Here is a 20,150-nt window from a genome sequence, read left to right on the forward strand (position 1 = left end):
TTATATTGAATTCTCAAATAACAATCTTTATATGAAAAAAATATTTTTAATATATAAAAAAATAAAATAAAAAATTAGGTTAACAAAAATTATGGTTATTCAAAACAATAATAAATTATTAAAAGATTAAATATTTATTTAAAATTCTAAATTTTGGTTCTTATGTCTCTATCTCTTCTTTCGTGCATCTTAGGTAATTTTGTTTTTTCTCCATTACAATAGTGAAGTAGGCAAAGTAAGACTTTAACACAAGAAAGTATATAAGGATGTTCTCCATTCACACATTTTACAATATTCCACATGGTTTTTCACTCAACTCCAACCGAATCAGAAACCGAACAACTTGTACCGCAAAGTTCCAATATCACACCAATATACCTTAAAGCATACGTTAGAAATAGTATTCCCAGTTCCACCATTTTTTAAAATTATTTCTCTTCTTTTTCATCCTCACATGCATTTTTATTCATTTATTCTCCAAATCAAACTAAATATAAGAGAAATGGAACTAAGTAATAATTCAAACTAAATAATAAATATTTTTTCTTTATTTTCTATTTTTTAATTTATATCTCGTTATTTTTTAATATGTTAACTTTGGTTAGTTTTACTACTATATTGATTCGTTATTTTTCCATTATTCCGATACATCTTAATATTTTTGTAAGAACTTTAATGCATGAATATTTTATTTTATTATGACTCACAATAAAAAAATTAACACCATAATTTGTTTGTCATTTTCTATGTGTTGGCATCATTCTTCACAATTCCTTAACTTTTGCTGGCATAATATAGAACTATGAAAAAGATTTTGCCATTTTCTTACAACTAAACACACACATGCACTACCATCATCAAGACCATCAAGAGGTGACTATCTGTTTGGCCATGTGCTTGTACTAGTGTCATGTTTTGTTTTGTAACACAAAATCATATTAAAAAAAAAGTAAAAACATGTATTAGAATATAATATTTAAAAGTTATAATTAAATAATTTATTTTCAATTTTATTTGTTATAATTAAATAATTAAAATATTTATTGTAACTATATAAATTTAAAGTAGAAGCAATGAATGGAGTATATGTAAGGATATAACAATCTTTGCCACATTTCAATGGGTATTACATTTTTGCAGTGATTATAAGAAGAAAACAAAAAACACCAACTTCTACTCCAAGTTCATTTTACACTCTCATCATCTTTATGTTTCCCTCACCATCTTTCTTAAACATGTTTTGAGCCACAGTCCGAGAGGTTTATCCCATGAAGCATGTTGAGCTTCAGAACATCAATTAAATAATATTTTCTCTTCCTCTTCTCTTAGAATACTCATAATGAAAGTGTGTTTTTTTAGTTAATCTATATATATATATATATATATATATATATATATATATTATCAACCTTTATTAAAGGAAATGATATCACCTATCTAACCATCACAACTTTAAACATATATATAAATTATTTTTATAGTTAATATTACTAAATTTAAAATTTAATAAATGATTATCAATCTAAGTTTATTGTTCATTAAAATTATATCTAATAAATTACATCTATATTATTAAAATCATATACCACCGCACTCTTTAATAGTTTAGTTGTTATTCTATTAATACTTAAATTTATATTATTATTTTATAATTTACTAATACAAAATTATATTAGTAAATTTTTACAATTTTTCATCGTAATAAAAAGTTCATTCAAATATTTATTTTATTCTAATTTTTGCAATAAATATTACACAATATAATTCTATTTTTGACATTTACAAAAATAATAATAACCTTTTTTCACACATATAGCATCCTTATATCCTTCTAGATTGCAACATATACTACAATACTTGGGATCGAAGCTACATTTCAATTTATTACAATCTCGGAGAGACTCGCTTTGCACTTTTATTGGTTGTGCAGTGACCGTTTCCACGATTAATGATCCTATGAAAGAAAAAAGTTGAGAACTTTTAGACAAATATTTAAAAAAAAAAAAATTCAACATAGAAAGAATATGGTGAAACAGAGTTATTATTATTATTATTAATATATATATATATATATATATATATATGTTTTGGATTGTTATATATTGAAACAAATGTTGATGAAAAATACTATAAAAACAGAAGTTGTGATGTAATTTATATACGAAAAAATATAACTCTCTATTTTAAAAATAAAATGTATATATTGTATTAATGTCCTAATAATTATATCTAAATTAAGAATAAAACTTATTGTTTTGAATTAATATGAAAAAGGTGGCATTTTGATTCATTAATAGGAAAATATTCCTAGATTGGTCAAAGCAAATTGCATTTCTCTACTTGTTTTATTGTTTCATAATAATTTATAAAAATAGGATGTTGCACATCAATAGCAGACGAAATTTTAGAATGAGTTTTATTTCTTATATTAAATTTTAATAATAAATGCTATTTATAATTAAAATTTTAAAAATTTATTAATTTCATGTTCATGAATGGTTTATTTCTTATATACAGATAAATGATAAATGTGATACCCGATTGGAGGAGTGCTACCAACACCATTGCCAACAACATCTTAGTTTTCAACATTTTTCAGCAACCTGAAGAATCACAAACAAAACAAAACATAAGTGTTACCACAACAAACATCAACACTTTTTTCTCTCCATTTCCAATAACTCTATCACCACTTTCAAACACTCATCATTTTAATAATCATCCTATACGAACTTTCCATTTTGATAGATACACTTATATCTAACTCTATTATTTTAATTTTTCATTTTTCTATCACACTATGCTCATGATACACTTTTTGTTATTACTAGTAAAACTAGGAAATCTGACACATCCATGTGACACAACTTCTTCTATATGCACCAAATATCTAGTCTTTAATTCATTCCGTTGTACAAAATATTTATATTTCATCTTTTGAGATTTTAATTATTCATTAATAAACTTTGATTCACTACACCATTTTCTATCTATGGTAACATTTTTCTAGTAACATTTATTTAAAATGTTACAGTATATTAATTTTAATTATTATAGTAACACTTTTTTACATAAATGTTACTATAAATAAAATAAATATAAATTTCAATTATTTAGTAACAATTTTGATATAAATGTCACTATACACTAAACAAACAGTAACATTTTATAAATAAATATTATAATTTATAAATTTAAACTACTATTATCTCTTAAATTTTTTAATTTAGTAAAGTTTTTAAATATTACACTTAATTAAATTTATACAAAATATACTTTCAATTTTTCACTTTCCTCTTCGTCACTCTCGCAGTCTCGTTCGTCACTCTCGCCGTTCCTCTTCACTCTCGTCGTTCCTCTTCGTCACTCTCGCAGTCTCGTTCGTCACTCTCGCCGTTCCTCTTCACTCTCGTCGTTCCTCTTCGTCACTCTCCCAGTCTCGCCGTTCCTCTTCCTCAGGTTTCACTCGGTTCTCCGTGCTTCATCTTTTTCCTTCTCGTTCTTTTGGAGGTAAAGATTTTCTCGATTGTTCAAACGCTTCAATTTGTTATTGGTTTCATTACAGTTTTTATTTCTCACATTTCAACCTTGGATTAGTGTTTCTTTAGTAGGTGATTATTGCGGTTTCATTTTCGAATGATTAATTTGTGTTTAATTTCAGTATTAAAACGCTAATAATTAGTGATTCTCTCATTGATTTGGTACAAGACGTGTTGATTCTGATTTGGCAGTGTTATGATAATATTAATTATTTGATAGATCTTTTCTTCTAGTGGTAATTGGAGATTTTGTTGATTTGCTTTTTATTTATTTCTCGATGCAATTAACTCTGCTCCATTTCCAGCTTGTGCTCAAGTGATAATTGTGGATTTCTATTTAGGACTACAGCTGAAGGTATGTCTCGGAACATCACTGTTCCAGTTGCTATGTATAACCTCTTTTTCCATGTTTTCCCTGCCTTTTCAATGATTTTCACTATTAGGATGTCTTTGTGGGAAAACTGGAAATAATGTTGTTAATGAAAGGGAATATGTAACATGTTGGATTTAAGGATTGCATAGCAAATAAGAGAGTTATACATGTGAAATAATGAGCCTAGCTAGCTGGTATACATCAGGACTCAATTAATTTCTCGTTGCAGTGCCTATAATCAGTGTTGTGTTTAGCAAATTAAAGTCTACCCTAGATAGCTAGTACCGAAACCAGTGGCATGTCCAGTACTTATAGAAATAGTTTCTGAAACATTGGCAAAAACCACTCCATGGAATTCTAAGTAACATGCTTATTTAGATTCGGTGGATGGTGTAATCAAGAGAGGGGAACCTTTATTGTTGTGTGTACAATTTTGATAACATGGAACTGAATTTTAACTTTGTCAGAGAGCTCAACCAAACCACTATATTGGATACATATAATTCAGAATAGAAGCCACGAGACAAAAGATATAAAGAAGAGTGTAGGACCCTGCCACCCAAAATCTCCCTGGAGCTCATGGGTCCTAACCTTGTGCCTTTTGCCAGACTAGAATGACCAACTAATCAATTTTCAAAAGATTCCAATATTTTTCCTCACATATCATCAACAACCCTTCCTTTTATTAATCTTATCCTTACAAGTCACTCACACTAATCAACCCACTAAACTAATGCATATTAGCTACCTAATACATATAAATAACAACACTCCAACCATATTCAAATTCTTTATTTTTCCTTTCCTTAACCACCTTTCTATATCTCTACGTATTACCAGAGGAAAACCTGCAATTATTATTATTATCCAACAAAACAAATTGAAAGCCACAGTTACAAGACATGGCCTATTAACATATCTAATGTAAAACGCCTTTCATGAATCTCAAAACTTTACTTAATTCTCAAAAATAGATTGAATGGTTTAATTGGATTGAGTAAAACAGAGGCTAATTTTTATCTTCCTTATCCTCTACCGAGGCTACCATTTTGCCTACCTTCAATGCTTCATTGTTATTTCACATCATGTTGATTGTATCTTGTATTCTAGTTTTGATCTTTTTTTATTCTTAGAATTTAAATTGTTGAATAGTTACTCTCCTTTAATTTCTCAAGTTCATGGATAATTTTGTTATTAATAGATAATTTTTCATTTTTTATCAGGTATTTCATTTTTAGCTTCAAGACAACATAAGCATGGACAAGAATTGGGTGGTAGCACCTAGAACATCTACTAGGTATTTAAATGGTTTGGAATTTTTTCTAAATTTTGCATTTGAAAATGCTGCACAAGGAGATGAGATTTTATGTCCCTGCAAAAAGTGTAATAATTGTACTTGGGGTAACCGAAAGTATGTGCATGAGCATTTATTGTGTGACGGATTTGATAGAAATTATACTAGATGGGTTTTTCATGGAGAGGGTGGATCTTCAAAGAAGATATATGGTGCTGATAGAGAGAAATATTGTATGTCTAAGGTTTTGGATGGTTTGTTGGAGGAAACTTTTATGATGCCCACAGATCTTGAAGAAAATGAATTCAATGATATTATAGATGAAGATAATGAAGAGCTTGATACTGAAACAACTAGATTTACCAAATTGATACGTGATGCTCATCAAGAAGTATACCCAGGTTGTAAAAATTTCTCTAAGTTATCAGTCATTGTTCGATTGCTACATATTAAGAATCTCCATGGATGGAGTAATGTTTCATTTGATATGTTGCTGAAATTTTTAGAAGAGTTACTTCCTGAAAACTCTTGTTTGCCATCATCATGCCAGGATTGCAAGTTCATCATTAAGGACTTGGGTTTTAATTATGAAAAGATTGATGCATGTCCTAATGACTGTGTTTTATTTCGGAAGGAGTATGAGAATGAAGTTAGGTGTCCTAAATGTGGTTCTTCTAGATATAAAGAAAAGAAGCATAAAAATTCTAGAAGAAAAGTTTCCTGTAAGGTTGCTTCACGTCCAATTCCAGCCAAGGTTTTGAGGTACTTTCCTTTAAAACAAAGGATAAAAAGGTTATTTATGTCATCAAAAACTGCTATGTCAATGAAATGGCATGATGAAGGTCGTACTAAAGATGGAAAGCTAAGACATCCAGCTGATTCACTTGCTTGGAAAACCTTTGATTCTCTACATCCTAACTTTGCATCAGATCCTCGAAATGTGAGGCTTGGGTTAGCAAGTGATGGATTTACTCCATTTAAGATGATGGGCAAAGGACATAGTATTTGGCCCGTGGTTTTAATGACTTATAATTTAGCTCCATGGGATTGTATGAAACAACCTTACTTAATGTTGTCATCAGTAATTCCTGGTCCTTCTTCCCCTAAAAGTAGTATTGATATTTATTTAGAACCTCTTATTGATGAGTTGAAGGAGTTGTGGGAGAAAGGGTTTGAAACTTATGATGCTTCTAGCAAACAGTTTTTTCAGGCACATGTTGCATTACTTTGGACTATTAGTGACTTGCCTGCTTATACTATGTTATCAGGTTGGAGTACAAGTGGAAAATTGGCATGCCCGGTATGTAACTACCACACATGCTCTAGGTACTTAAACAATAGTAAAAAGATGTGTTATATGTGTCATCGAAGATGGTTAGACTCAAAACATAAGTGGCGAAAAGATAAGAAGTGTTTTGATGGTAACCAAGAATTGAGAGGAATACCTACTCCATTAACAGGGTCTAACATATTGGATATATTAGGTGATAGAAAAAATGTATTTGGAAATGCTCAGAAAAAGAAAAGAAAGAAACATGATCCATGGACCAAAAAGAGTATATTCTTTAACTTGCCATATTGGGAGACTAATTTGCTTCGTCACAATCTTGATGTCATGCATATTGAAAAGAATATATGTGAAAATGTAATAAGAACATTATTGAATATAGAGAGGAAACCAAAGGAGCATCTGAGAACCCGTCTTGACTTGGTAGAGATGGGTATAAGGAAAGACCTTCATCCCATAAATATAGGACCAAACAAGGTGTTCCTTCCACATGCAAGATTTTCACTTTCGGTAAAAGAAAAAGACATCTTTTGTCGTGTTCTAAAAGGAGTGAAAGTTCCAGAAAGTTATGGTTCCAATGTTTCTAGATGTGTTAATCTTGAACAACAAAATTTTCTTGGACTAAAAAGTCATGATTTCCATATATTGATGCAAGATTTGCTAAAAGTAGCAATTCGAAAAGTGTTGCCAAAAGAAGTTGCAAGAGTTTTAATGAAGTTAAGTTCTTTCTTCAAAATTTTATGCTCTAAAGTCATCATAATTGAGGAGTTTGATTCATTGGATGCAGAAATTGCCTTAATTCTATGTGAATTGGAGAGGATTTTTCCTCCACCTTTTTTTGTCATAATGGTTCATCTATCCATACATTTAGCGTATGAGGCTAAAATTGTTGGGCCTGTACATTACCGTTGGATGTATCCAATTGAAAGGTAATTCTTTTACTAACTCACTATTTTTTTTTTGTAGTTATGTTCTCCTCTTTTATTCCTAATCATAGTTTTATATTCTTATAGATTTCTCCATAGGTTAAAGGTCTACGTGCGTAATAGAAATTATCCGGAAGGTTCAATTGTAGAAGGGTATTTGGCGGATGAGTGTTTGACATTTTGCTCAAGATATTTGAATGATAATGTCCAAACAAAGTTCAACAAGCTGCCAAGGAATGTAGATGGTCCAATAGGGAATGGAGTGATGACTAGTTTGGAACCTCTAGAGTGGGAACAAGCTCACCGTTATGTGTTGTTTAATTGTGAGCTCATCAAGTCATTTGTCACGTAAGTATCCATATTTTTATCTTTTTGTATGAGATTTTAACTTTTGTGAGCTTATTAAAAAAAAATTATATTTTTGCAGAGAACATGAGGAATTTCTTTCTAGTAATGCTTGTGAAGATTCAACAAGAAATTGGAATACGACGAGATATCAATATCTTACATTTCACACATGGTTTGAAAATCATGTTAAAAATGTTGTTGTTAGTGAAGAGGTTAAATGGTTGGCTAAAGGGCCTAATAGTGTTGCTAGAAGATTTTTAGCTTATGTGATAAATGGGTACAAGTTTATTATTGAGGGTTGTGAGAGGCAGACACAAAACTTTGGAGTAATGGTTACTTCGTCTACTGTTAGGTTTAAAAATAAAGAAGATGAAAATCCTGAAGTAGAAAATGTTACCTACTATGGAGTTTTGAAAGATATAATAGAGTTAGATTATTATGGACACTCTAAGTTTGTGTTGTTTAGATGTGATTGGTTTAAGAGTAAGCAAGATCATTTTGGGTTAACACTAGTAAATTTTGGAAAGTTGATTTACAAAAGTGACCCTTTTGTATTTGCAACTCAAGTAAAGAAAGTATATTACACAGAAGATCCAACTGATAATTGGCACGTTGTCACTAAAACCACCCCTAGAGATTTGTTTGATGTAAATGGAGATTTAGAGAATGATGATATGGAAAACTACCTGGGAGATAAATTAGAAAGTCCTTTTTTTCATCAACCTATGATTGATGAAGATGAAGGTGAGCATGTTAGTTGGTTTAGGGATGATGTACCTGGAACAACAGTTGATACAAGTATAATGGATAATCATTGAACATGATATTAATGTTTTTTTAATGTAGTTTTTGTGTGTTTTTCTGTGTACAACTTTTTGTGGAATTACTTTTATAATTTTATGGCTAGTGGTGAGAAAGAAAAACCACCTTTGCTGGCGAAGAAATTTCCAAGTGGTTCTATGATTGAAATACTTGACGGGTTGGAAGAAACCGCATCAAGACTTAGTCAAACTCCAGTCCACCACATTGGTTAGTTATTTATATATGCTTATTTAAATAAGTAATTTGTTATTGTATATGTCTAGTTGGCAATGTACTGATTTTTTAATTTTATACATTATTAACAGGGTCTAGTAAAAGAAAAAGAGGCCCTACCAGATGTCTCAAGACTCATGGCTTGAAAGATGAAGAGCGTTTACCAGTTAAACTCAATGCTCTTGGCCAACCTGTTGGTACTTATCGAGCTGCATTGAGTAATTATCTGGGAACACTAGCTAGGAATGCACATCTTGCTCCTCTGACTTTCACTACTTGGAAAGGACTAAAAGATCACTGGGATGACATGTGGAAAATAGTCTTGGTACTTCACTAACTTTTTATCTTTAATTATATATAATACTTAAATTCTGATATTTATTAATTGATGTGATGCAGTCAAAATTTGACATTGAAGAACGTGCTAGAAAGTGGGTTCTAGGAAGCATATCCTGAAGTTGGAGGAACCACAAATGTCGATTGAAGACAAAATATTTTTTTCCCAATATGACAGAGGATTACCACTTAAAGAATTGTCCCTTGAGTATTCCAGTTGACCAGTGGAAAGTTCTTGTTAAATTTTGGAAATCTGACATAGCCAAGGTACTTATATACTTTGATTGATTTTTATCTTTACTCTTCTCATGATTTTATTATAAAGGTTTGTAGTGAGAAAAACAAAGCAAGTAGAGCAAAATTTATTACTGTTCATACCACGAGAACTAAAACTTTTGCTGAGATACGATATGAAGAGGTTAGGCCAATTGCATAATTAGTGTATTAATGATTTTATTTCTCTTGTGCTAATATTTTTTTTTCTTCTGTGATAGGCACTGAAAAATACTGATGGAAGAGAGCCATCTCGTGCAGAAATGTTTATCATGACACATAAGCCTAGGAGTGAGGAAACCAAAAAAATTATTGTATGTAATCTGAATCATTATGAGTATCACGTTTCAATTCTGCTTCTTCTGAAAACTCTTGTTTGCTGCTGGTGCAGTAGTGATAGAGGTTGATCCAGTGTCTGAAAACCCCTTTTTCACGTTTCAATTCATTGGCCATATTGATTGGTACATAGGGAGGTTATTTTTAGGCAATGTCATGGTGTTTTCTACAGTTTTTGTGTGTTTTGGTCTTGTGAATTCAATTCTGCTTCTCTTTTTAACGCATATCAGAAAAATTTGTAACTTCATTTCCCTACTTTTATTCATAATTATACCTCTTTTATTCATAATTATTCAGTCAAAGCTTGAGGATGCAGTTGCTTCTAGTTCAGAAGAACGAGATAAAACTTCCGATGATGTATTTTCCCAAGTCTTTGGAAAAGAGCGACATGGATATGTACGGACCTATGGAAAAGGGGTTGTGCCTTCAGACTTGTGGGGATCAAAATCTCAAATTGAGATACAAAAATTAGTTGATGAAGTTCAAAAAAATGCCCAAGTTGAGCTTCAAAGGATAAAAGAAAAAATGCAAGAAAAAATGCAAGAGGAGATGGAAGCCAAGCTAAAACAGCAAGTAGAAGCAATGAAAATTGATCTTTTAAACAACATCAAATCTGCTTTCACTCAATTGCAAAGTTGTATTCCAGGAGTAATGACCCAAGATCTACAAGAAGAAATTGTTGTTGAGGTATATAATTTAAATTTTGCATTAAACTTATTATTGAATTAGATATTACACATTACATTTTGTTTACTTTAATGTAGAAACAAAGTCAGGCCACTCCTAGAAGCAAAAAGAGAAAAACAGAGAAAACTAACACGAAATTAGCTAAGGGGTGAACTCGTATAACATTTTTTCTTTATTTTATTTTTATATTAATTATTAATTAATTTTGTTAATCTTGTTTTGGAATACATTCTACTATTTTATTATCCAGGAAATCAGAAGACCTTACAGTTGGAGTTGTCACACTTGAAAAAGATCTTAAGACACTCCAACATCCATCCACTGCCATTGAACTCTTCATGTAAATATAGTCATCTAAAATATGTTTCTAATTTTGTACTTTGATTTATTGGTTACTAACAATCATTATTACAGGGAGGAATTTGAAAATAATTATAAAGAAATAAATGTTGATTCAGAGAATGTTGAAAGAGTAAGTGAAATTAAAAAAATTGATATTTTAATTATTTGAAGTCACTGGTAATTAACATTTCTTTTGAAAAAATAGGTTCATAAAAAGGCTTTTAAAGCATGGAAGTGTATGACAAATGAAGTAAGTCTAAGTCTTTTTGTTTTATTTTAAGTAATTTAATATTGATTGACTTAATTATGATATTTGAATCAGGAAAAAGAAATTTATTTCAATAGAGCAGCCAGACTAAGAGGAAAACTACATTTCAGTACAGTAGAAGAAAGGTTATTAGTGTAATTTATTATAAGATCATAGTTGTATATGTTTATTTTGTTTCATTATTGTTTTGTTAATGAACTCCATCTAACACAAGTATTGAAATCAGTGGTGTTCAAAAGAAACAGATTGGAAAAAGAGAACGGAAACCAAAGCTTCATTTTGATGGGACGAATTAAAGTTCATGATTAGGTAATCATATTTTTTTTTATATTCTTTATTATAGTTGATGATGGTTCCATCTATTTGTTCTCATAGTTTCTTCTTTCAATTTGATTTCTTCTTTACAATTGCTTTATTGGAATCAAACACCTCGAACAAATAGTTTTAGCATTTGATTGAGTGTGACATAGCATTTGATTTAGAAAATATTGGAATCATTTAATATCATGTTCAATGATTATCCATTATACTTGTATCAACTGTTGTTCCAGGTACATCATCCCTAAACCAACTAACATGCTCACCTTCATCTTCATCAATCATAGGTTGATGAAAAAAAGGACTTTCTAATTTATCTCCCAGGTAGTTTTCCATATCATCATTCTCTAAATCTCCATTTACATCAAACAAATCTCTAGGGGTGGTTTTAGTGACAACGTGCCAATTATCAGTTGGATCTTCTGTGTAATATACTTGCTTTACTTGAGTTGCAAATACAAAAGGGTCACTTTTGTAAATCAACTTTCCAAAATTTACTAGTGTTAACCCAAAATGATCTTGCTTACTCTCAAACCAATCACATCTAAACAACACAAACTTAGAGTGTCCATAATAATCTAACTCTATTATATCTTTCAAAACTCCATAGTAGGTAACATTTTCTACTTCAGGATTTTCATTTTCTTTATTTTTAAACCTAACAGTAGACGAAGTAACCATTACTCCAAAGTTTTGTGTCTGCCTCTCACAACCCTCAATAATAAACTTGTACCCATTTATCACATAAGCTAAAAATCTTCTAGCAACACTATTAGGCCCTTTAGCCAACCATTTAACCTCTTCACTAACAACAACATTTTTAACATGATTTTCAAACCATGTGTGAAATGTAAGATATTGATATCTCGTCGTATTCCAATTTCTTGTTGAATCTTCACAAGCATTACTAGAAAGAAATTCCTCATGTTCTCTGCAAAAATATAATTTTTTTTTAATAAGCTCACAAAAGTTAAAATCTCATACAAAAAGATAAAAATATGGATACTTACGTGACAAATGACTTGATGAGCTCACAATTAAACAACACATAACGGTGAGCTTGTTCCCACTCTAGAGGTTCCAAACTAGTCATCACTCCATTCCCTATTGGACCATCTACATTCCTTGGCAGCTTGTTGAACTTTGTTTGGACATTATCATTCAAATATCTTGAGCAAAATGTCAAACACTCATCCGCCAAATACCCTTCTACAATTGAACCTTCCGGATAATTTCTATTACGCACGTAGACCTTTAACCTATGGAGAAATCTATAAGAATATAAAACTATGATTAGGAATAAAAGAGGAGAACATAACTACAAAAAAAAAATAGTGAGTTAGTAAAAGAATTACCTTTCAATTGGATACATCCAACGGTAATGTACAGGCCCAGCAATTTTAGCCTCATACGCTAAATGTATGGATAGATGAACCATTATGACAAAAAAAGATGGAGGAAAAATCCTCTCCAATTCACATAGAATTAAGGCAATTTCTGCATCCAATGAATCAAACTCCTCAATTATGATGACTTTAGAGCATAAAATTTTGAAGAAAGAACTTAACTTCATTAAAACTCTTGCAACTTCTTTTGGCAACACTTTTCGAATTGCTACTTTTAGCAAATCTTGCATCAATATATGGAAATCATGACTTTTTAGTCCAAGAAAATTTTGTTGTTCAAGATTAACACATCTAGAAACATTGGAACCATAACTTTCTGGAACTTTCACTCCTTTTAGAACACGACAAAAGATGTCTTTTTCTTTTACCGAAAGTGAAAATCTTGCATGTGGAAGGAACACCTTGTTTGGTCCTATATTTATGGGATGAAGGTCTTTCCTTATACCCATCTCTACCAAGTCAAGACGGGTTCTCAGATGCTCCTTTGGTTTCCTCTCTATATTCAATAATGTTCTTATTACATTTTCACATATATTCTTTTCAATATGCATGACATCAAGATTGTGACGAAGCAAATTAGTCTCCCAATATGGCAAGTTAAAGAATATACTCTTTTTGGTCCATGGATCATGTTTCTTTCTTTTCTTTTTCTGAGCATTTCCAAATACATTTTTTCTATCACCTAATATATCCAATATGTTAGACCCTGTTAATGGAGTAGGTATTCCTCTCAATTCTTGGTTACCATCAAAACACTTCTTATCTTTTCGCCACTTATGTTTTGAGTCTAACCATCTTCGATGACACATATAACACATCTTTTTACTATTGTTTAAGTACCTAGAGCATGTGTGGTAGTTACATACCGGGCATGCCAATTTTCCACTTGTACTCCAACCTGATAACATAGTATAAGCAGGCAAGTCACTAATAGTCCAAAGTAATGCAACATGTGCCTGAAAAAACTGTTTGCTAGAAGCATCATAAGTTTCAAACCCTTTCTCCCACAACTCCTTCAACTCATCAATAAGAGGTTCTAAATAAATATCAATACTACTTTTAGGGGAAGAAGGACCAGGAATTACTGATGACAACATTAAGTAAGGTTGTTTCATACAATCCCATGGAGCTAAATTATAAGTCATTAAAACCACGGGCCAAATACTATGTCCTTTGCCCATCATCTTAAATGGAGTAAATCCATCACTTGCTAACCCAAGCCTCACATTTCGAGGATCTGATGCAAAGTTAGGATGTAGAGAATCAAAGGTTTTCCAAGCAAGTGAATCAGCTGGATGTCTTAGCTTTCCATCTTTAGTACGACCTTCATCATGCCATTTCATTGACATAGCAGTTTTTGATGACATAAATAACCTTTTTATCCTTTGTTTTAAAGGAAAGTACCTCAAAACCTTGGCTGGAATTGGACGTGAAGCAACCTTACAGGAAACTTTTCTTCTAGAATTTTTATGCTTCTTTTCTTTATATCTAGAAGAACCACATTTAGGACACCTAACTTCATTCTCATACTCCTTCCGAAATAAAACACAGTCATTAGGACATGCATCAATCTTTTCATAATTAAAACCCAAGTCCTTAATGATGAACTTGCAATCCTGGCATGATGATGGCAAACAAGAGTTTTCAGGAAGTAACTCTTCTAAAAATTTCAGCAACATATCAAATGAAACATTACTCCATCCATGGAGATTCTTAATATGTAGCAATCGAACAATGACTGATAACTTAGAGAAATTTTTACAACCTGGGTATACTTCTTGATGAGCATCACGTATCAATTTGGTAAATCTAGTTGTTTCAGTATCAAGCTCTTCATTATCTTCATCTATAATATCATTGAATTCATTTTCTTCAAGATCTGTGGGCATCATAAAAGTTTCCTCCAACAAACCATCCAAAACCTTAGACATACAATATTTCTCTCTATCAGCACCATATATCTTCTTTGAAGATCCACCCTCTCCATGAAAAACCCATCTAGTATAATTTCTATCAAATCCGTCACACAATAAATGCTCATGCACATACTTTCGGTTACCCCAAGTACAATTATTACACTTTTTGCAGGGACATAAAATCTCATCTCCTTGTGCAGCATTTTCAAATGCAAAATTTAGAAAAAATTCCAAACCATTTAAATACCTAGTAGATGTTCTAGGTGCTACCACCCAATTCTTGTCCATGCTTATGTTGTCTTGAAGCTAAAAATGAAATACCTGATAAAAAATGAAAAATTATCTATTAATAACAAAATTATCCATGAACTTGAGAAATTAAAGGAGAGTAACTATTCAACAATTTAAATTCTAAGAATAAAAAAAGATCAAAACTAGAATACAAGATACAATCAACATGATGTGAAATAACAATGAAGCATTGAAGGTAGGCAAAATGGTAGCCTCGGTAGAGGATAAGGAAGATAAAAATTAGCCTCTGTTTTACTCAATCCAATTAAACCATTCAATCTATTTTTGAGAATTAAGTAAAGTTTTGAGATTCATGAAAGGCGTTTTACATTAGATATGTTAATAGGCCATGTCTTGTAACTGTGGCTTTCAATTTGTTTTGTTGGATAATAATAATAATTGCAGGTTTTCCTCTGGTAATACGTAGAGATATAGAAAGGTGGTTAAGGAAAGGAAAAATAAAGAATTTGAATATGGTTGGAGCGTTGTTATTTATATGTATTAGGTAGCTAATATGCATTAGTTTAGTGGGTTGATTAGTGTGAGTGACTTGTAAGGATAAGATTAATAAAAGGAAGGGTTGTTGATGATATGTGAGGAAAAACATTGGAATCTTTTGAAAATTGATTAGTTGGTCATTCTAGTCTGGCAAAAGGCACAAGGTTAGGACCCATGAGCTCCAGGGAGATTTTGGGTGGCAGGGTCCTACACTCTTCTTTATATCTTTTGTCTCGTGGCTTCTATTCTGAATTATATGTATCCAATATAGTGGTTTGGTTGAGCTCTCTGACAAAGTTAAAATTCAGTTCCATGTTATCAAAATTGTACACACAACAATAAAGGTTCCCCTCTCTTGATTACACCATCCACCGAATCTAAATAAGCATGTTACTTAGAATTCCATGGAGTGGTTTTTGCCAATGTTTCAGAAACTATTTCTATAAGTACTGGACATGCCACTGGTTTCGGTACTAGCTATCTAGGGTAGACTTTAATTTGCTAAACACAACACTGATTATAGGCACTGCAACGAGAAATTAATTGAGTCCTGATGTATACCAGCTAGCTAGGCTCATTATTTCACATGTATAACTCTCTTATTTGCTATGCAATCCTTAAATCCAACATGTTACATATTCCCTTTCATTAACAACATTATTTCCAGTTTTCCCACAAAGACATCCTAATAGTGAAAATCATTGAAAAGGCAGGGAAAACATGGAAAAAGAGGTTATACATAGCAACTGGAACAGTGATGTTCCGAGACATACCTTCAGCTGTAGTCCTAAATAGAAATCCACAATTATCACTTGAGCACAAGCTGGAAATGGAGCAGAGTTAATTGCATCGAGAAATAAATAAAAAGCAAATCAACAAAATCTCCAATTACCACTAGAAGAAAAGATCTATCAAATAATTAATATTATCATAACACTGCCAAATCAGAATCAACACGTCTTGTACCAAATCAATGAGAGAATCACTAATTATTAGCGTTTTAATACTGAAATTAAACACAAATTAATCATTCGAAAATGAAACCGCAATAATCACCTACTAAAGAAACACTAATCCAAGGTTGAAATGTGAGAAATAAAAACTGTAATGAAACCAATAACAAATTGAAGCGTTTGAACAATCGAGAAAATCTTTACCTCCAAAAGAACGAGAAGGAAAAAGATGAAGCACGGAGAACCGAGTGAAACCTGAGGAAGAGGAACGGCGAGACTGGGAGAGTGACGAAGAGGAACGACGAGAGTGAAGAGGAACGGCGAGAGTGACGAACGAGACTGCGAGAGTGACGAAGAGGAAAGTGAAAAATTGAAAGTATATTTTGTATAAATTTAATTAAGTGTAATATTTAAAAACTTTACTAAATTAAAAAATTTAAGAGATAATAGTAGTTTAAATTTACAAATTATAATATTTATTTATAAAATGTTACTGTTTGTTTAGTGTATAATGACATTTATATCAAAATTGTTACTAAATAATTAAAATTTATATTTATTTTATTTATAGTAACATTTATGTAAAAAAGTGTTACTATAATAATTAAAATTAATATACTGTAACATTTTAAATAAATGTTACTAGAAAAATGTTACCATAGATAGAAAATGGTGTAGTGATGTGAAAACATGCACAAACAATACCAAAGGCACAGTGCAAGTTCATCACAGAGCAGATGCAAGCGTGTGTATGTAGAAGAAAGTGCATGCCATGTATCTTATCTGTAACCATTAGAACATAATTAACACATGCACTCTTAACTCTTAGTTCTCTCCATCCCTCTCAAATAGTGTGCTATCACTGCAACAAAATCATTTTCACGTCATATAGCAGTGCTGAATCATAACAGAATCTATGTGGGGTTTTACCACTGAAACCAGTATTACACGTACCGGATGATGTAGTCACAACAAGTTTGAAGGAAGAAGATGGAAAAGGAAGGGGTATCACTGCAACAACAATGAGAGCTTGTGAGTGAGGGATGGGGCTCTTTAAATAAGAAGGAGAAAGCATGTGTAGTAGAATGCAATTTAAAAGTGTAAAATAAAATAAAAAAACTTAAAAAATAAGATAAATTTATTATTAGAAATATTTTTCTTTCTTTGATTAAGAACTCATGCATTAGAGTGGAAAGAATAATTGTGATGACTTAACAATGGTGGACATCGAAATGAAGTTTGGACAATGAAAATTATCGTGATTATTGTCACTAAAACCTTCTTGTCACGTCTTTCCACTGTGGTGAAACAATTTTGCTGTGGTGCATTGAAATATAGATAATGACAGGAAACTTTTAAAAAAGTAACCTCCAGCCACGTCTTTCCATCATTTTCTCTTCCTTTGATTTTAGATTTCTTTAGTACAGTTTGAATGAACCACCTAGCATTAAAATACAATTTTGAAATATTACATTTTTTCTATTTTCTTTTGTTGTTTTAAATTTAATTATACTGGTGTAGATATGGGTGCGTGTGATCAATATGGAGTGGGAATACTTTTTAGGTAGTGTCTGCACAATTTGAATTGGATCCTTTCGGCAATATCCTCACTAATATTAATGGTTTTGTACATAGTTAAAGCATTATTGCTTTAATGCTAGGTGCTCCATTCCTCTCATTATCTTTGTCTTTCAATCTCTACATTTTGTTTCTAAAATGAGAATTATATATAGAATTATATTGTGTAATATTTATTGCAAAAATTAGAATAAAATAAATATTTGAATGAACTTTTTATTATAATGAAAAATTGTAAGAATTTACTAATATAATTTATATAATTTTGTGTGTAGTAAATTATAAAATAATAATATAAATTTAAGTATTAATAGAATAATGTAGATGTAATTTATTGGATATAATTTTAATGAACAATAAATTAGATTGTTAATCATTTATAAAATTTTGATTGTAGTCTCTTTAATTTGTTTTTTTTTTTTTATTGTTAGGTGTTCAAATACTTTTTTTTTGTATAAAAGTATTGTCTACCGAATGCCTTTTTCATCTGTTTAAAATTATACATCAAATAAAAACACTATTAGGAATTTAAAAAAAAAAACTGAAAACATTTATAATTCACTTATGATGATAAATATGATTTAGTAATATTAATTATAAAAATAATTTGTAAATTTTTTAAAAATGTGATGGTTAGGTCACTAATATCATTTCTTTTAGTAACCGTTGGCCTAGTCGAATGGGAGAAAGTGGTGGGTATAGTATAAAGCGGGTGAGGAATAGCAACACGGTTGGGCTAGGCGTATATAAAATCTGAGGTTGTAGATAGTAACATTTGGACTAGTCAAATGACCCAGGTATTCTAGTGAAATTGGTGTGCATATTGAAACAAACGTAACTGTTGGGCCAGCAGAATGTGCCCAGGCTTTTTAGCCAATTTGGTGCGGATATAAAATAGTAAGACTAACAAATAGAAAAACATGATGGATCAACCTAATGGGACCGACATTTTTAGAACTGAGGGTATGGGAAAATGAAAACATGGGGTTCCAAAAGTAAAATATAAAATAAAAGTAATGATAAAAAGGCTTCTTCTTCCAGCACCCCTACGATTTTTCTCCTGAACCCCACAATTTAAAAAATCCCGAAATTGACCTTGACCATGTATTTGAAAATGGACACCCTGGTGGAGTTTGTTTGACATTGTTCATCTTCTTCATTCATCTTAGGCACTGGTGGAGGAGTGAGTTACGTTGTCGAAGTATTGTTTGGCTTATAGAGGTAAGAATTTTTTTTTATGAGCATTGGTGGTTATGGAGTTTTTGGAGTTAGCGAAAATTGGGATCTAGGAATGTACTACGGATTCATGCATCCATAAGTGAATCATGTTGTTTTCCATATGAAGGGAGTGTTCTAGAAGCAAATTGTTAATTTCTGGATTGCTGAATCTGGAAGCTCAATTTTTGTTACGAATTGATGGATATGAAAGCTTACCAGACTCACCAATCCGAAAGATTTATGGATTCCCCAATTTAGAAGATTTAAGGATTTCCCATTTTGGAAGATTTATGAATTTCTCAATCCAGAATGCAAAAAAATAAATGTGAATTCTCAATTCCATAAAATTATCGAATTGCATTATTCGAAATACTAGATACGAATTACGGAAACGATAGAAAATAAAATAAAAATATAAACCTTACAACAACATAAAAGTTGAATCCATAAACAAAAATTAGTATTTATTTTGATGATGTAATCATGTTAATTTCAAGTAAAATAATACAAGACATAATTTGGCTAGATACGCATATGCGCGAGAGCGCTGTGTTTCCGCTAGTAAGTTTTTTTTTATAAAAATTTTCATGTTAGACATCACACGAAAAAAGTATTATAAAAAAAGTACAAAAATATGGGGGACTAGACCAAAACTCATACGTTAACAGAAACGATACATAGGTAAACTATACTTATTCATAAAAAAATTTAAGAACAAAATAGATGGAAGCCTATATTATACAAATGAAATGATTCTCTATGAATAAATTTAAATTAGCCAATTTATCAACACACACATTCCATTTACGAAAACATATGAGTAACCCTAAACCTGATTTTCACACAATAATTCAGACAAGTATTTCATCGAAAACGAAACATCAACGAAACATTAGTCCTAGTAGTGACTTCTCTTAATTATGTATG

General features: G+C 31.0%; 2 protein-coding genes, 1 long non-coding RNA gene and 1 other non-coding gene across 4 annotated transcripts; 2 read left to right on the forward strand and 2 right to left on the reverse strand.

The window, feature by feature from the left end:
- Positions 1–1,738: 1,738 nt before the first annotated feature.
- Positions 1,739–17,446, reverse strand: LOC150022956 (uncharacterized). The gene is made up of 3 exons (XR_016517135.1): positions 17,382–17,446; positions 2,538–2,603; positions 1,739–1,954 (listed from the first exon to the last, which is right to left on the reverse strand). It is a non-coding gene; the product is annotated as an uncharacterized LOC150022956 (long non-coding RNA).
- LOC150022957 (uncharacterized) lies at positions 3,830–7,427 on the forward strand. The gene is made up of 2 exons (XM_090297526.1): positions 3,830–3,894; positions 5,136–7,427. The coding sequence occupies exon 2, from the start codon at positions 5,169–5,171 to the stop codon at positions 7,425–7,427; it is 2,259 nt and encodes a 752-aa protein (XP_090153652.1). The 5' UTR covers positions 3,830–3,894; positions 5,136–5,168.
- On the forward strand, positions 8,357–11,388 carry LOC137839004 (uncharacterized). The gene is made up of 11 exons (XR_016517610.1): positions 8,357–8,797; positions 8,896–9,406; positions 9,465–9,557; positions 9,634–9,726; positions 10,046–10,435; positions 10,513–10,583; positions 10,686–10,775; positions 10,850–10,907; positions 10,983–11,027; positions 11,100–11,170; positions 11,272–11,388. It is a non-coding gene; the product is annotated as an uncharacterized LOC137839004 (transcript).
- On the reverse strand, positions 12,715–16,312 carry LOC150022958 (uncharacterized). Its single transcript, XM_090297524.1, has 2 exons — positions 16,248–16,312; positions 12,715–15,006 (listed from the first exon to the last, which is right to left on the reverse strand). The coding sequence occupies exon 2, from the start codon at positions 14,971–14,973 to the stop codon at positions 12,715–12,717; it is 2,259 nt and encodes a 752-aa protein (XP_090153650.1). The 5' UTR covers positions 14,974–15,006; positions 16,248–16,312.
- Positions 17,447–20,150: the final 2,704 nt, after the last annotated feature.

This window comes from Phaseolus vulgaris, chromosome 11 (assembly GCF_051622355.1).
Source record: "Phaseolus vulgaris cultivar YP4 chromosome 11, ASM5162235v1, whole genome shotgun sequence".
Lineage (NCBI taxonomy): Eukaryota > Viridiplantae > Streptophyta > Magnoliopsida > Fabales > Fabaceae > Phaseolus > Phaseolus vulgaris.

Bases quoted from the DNA above. Each gene is read 5' to 3' on its own strand.
- LOC150022958 (XM_090297524.1), bottom strand. From the start codon at position 14,973: ATGGACAAGAATTGGGTGGTAGCACCTAGAACATCTACTAGGTATTTA.
- LOC150022957 (XM_090297526.1), top strand. From the start codon at position 5,169: ATGGACAAGAATTGGGTGGTAGCACCTAGAACATCTACTAGGTATTTA.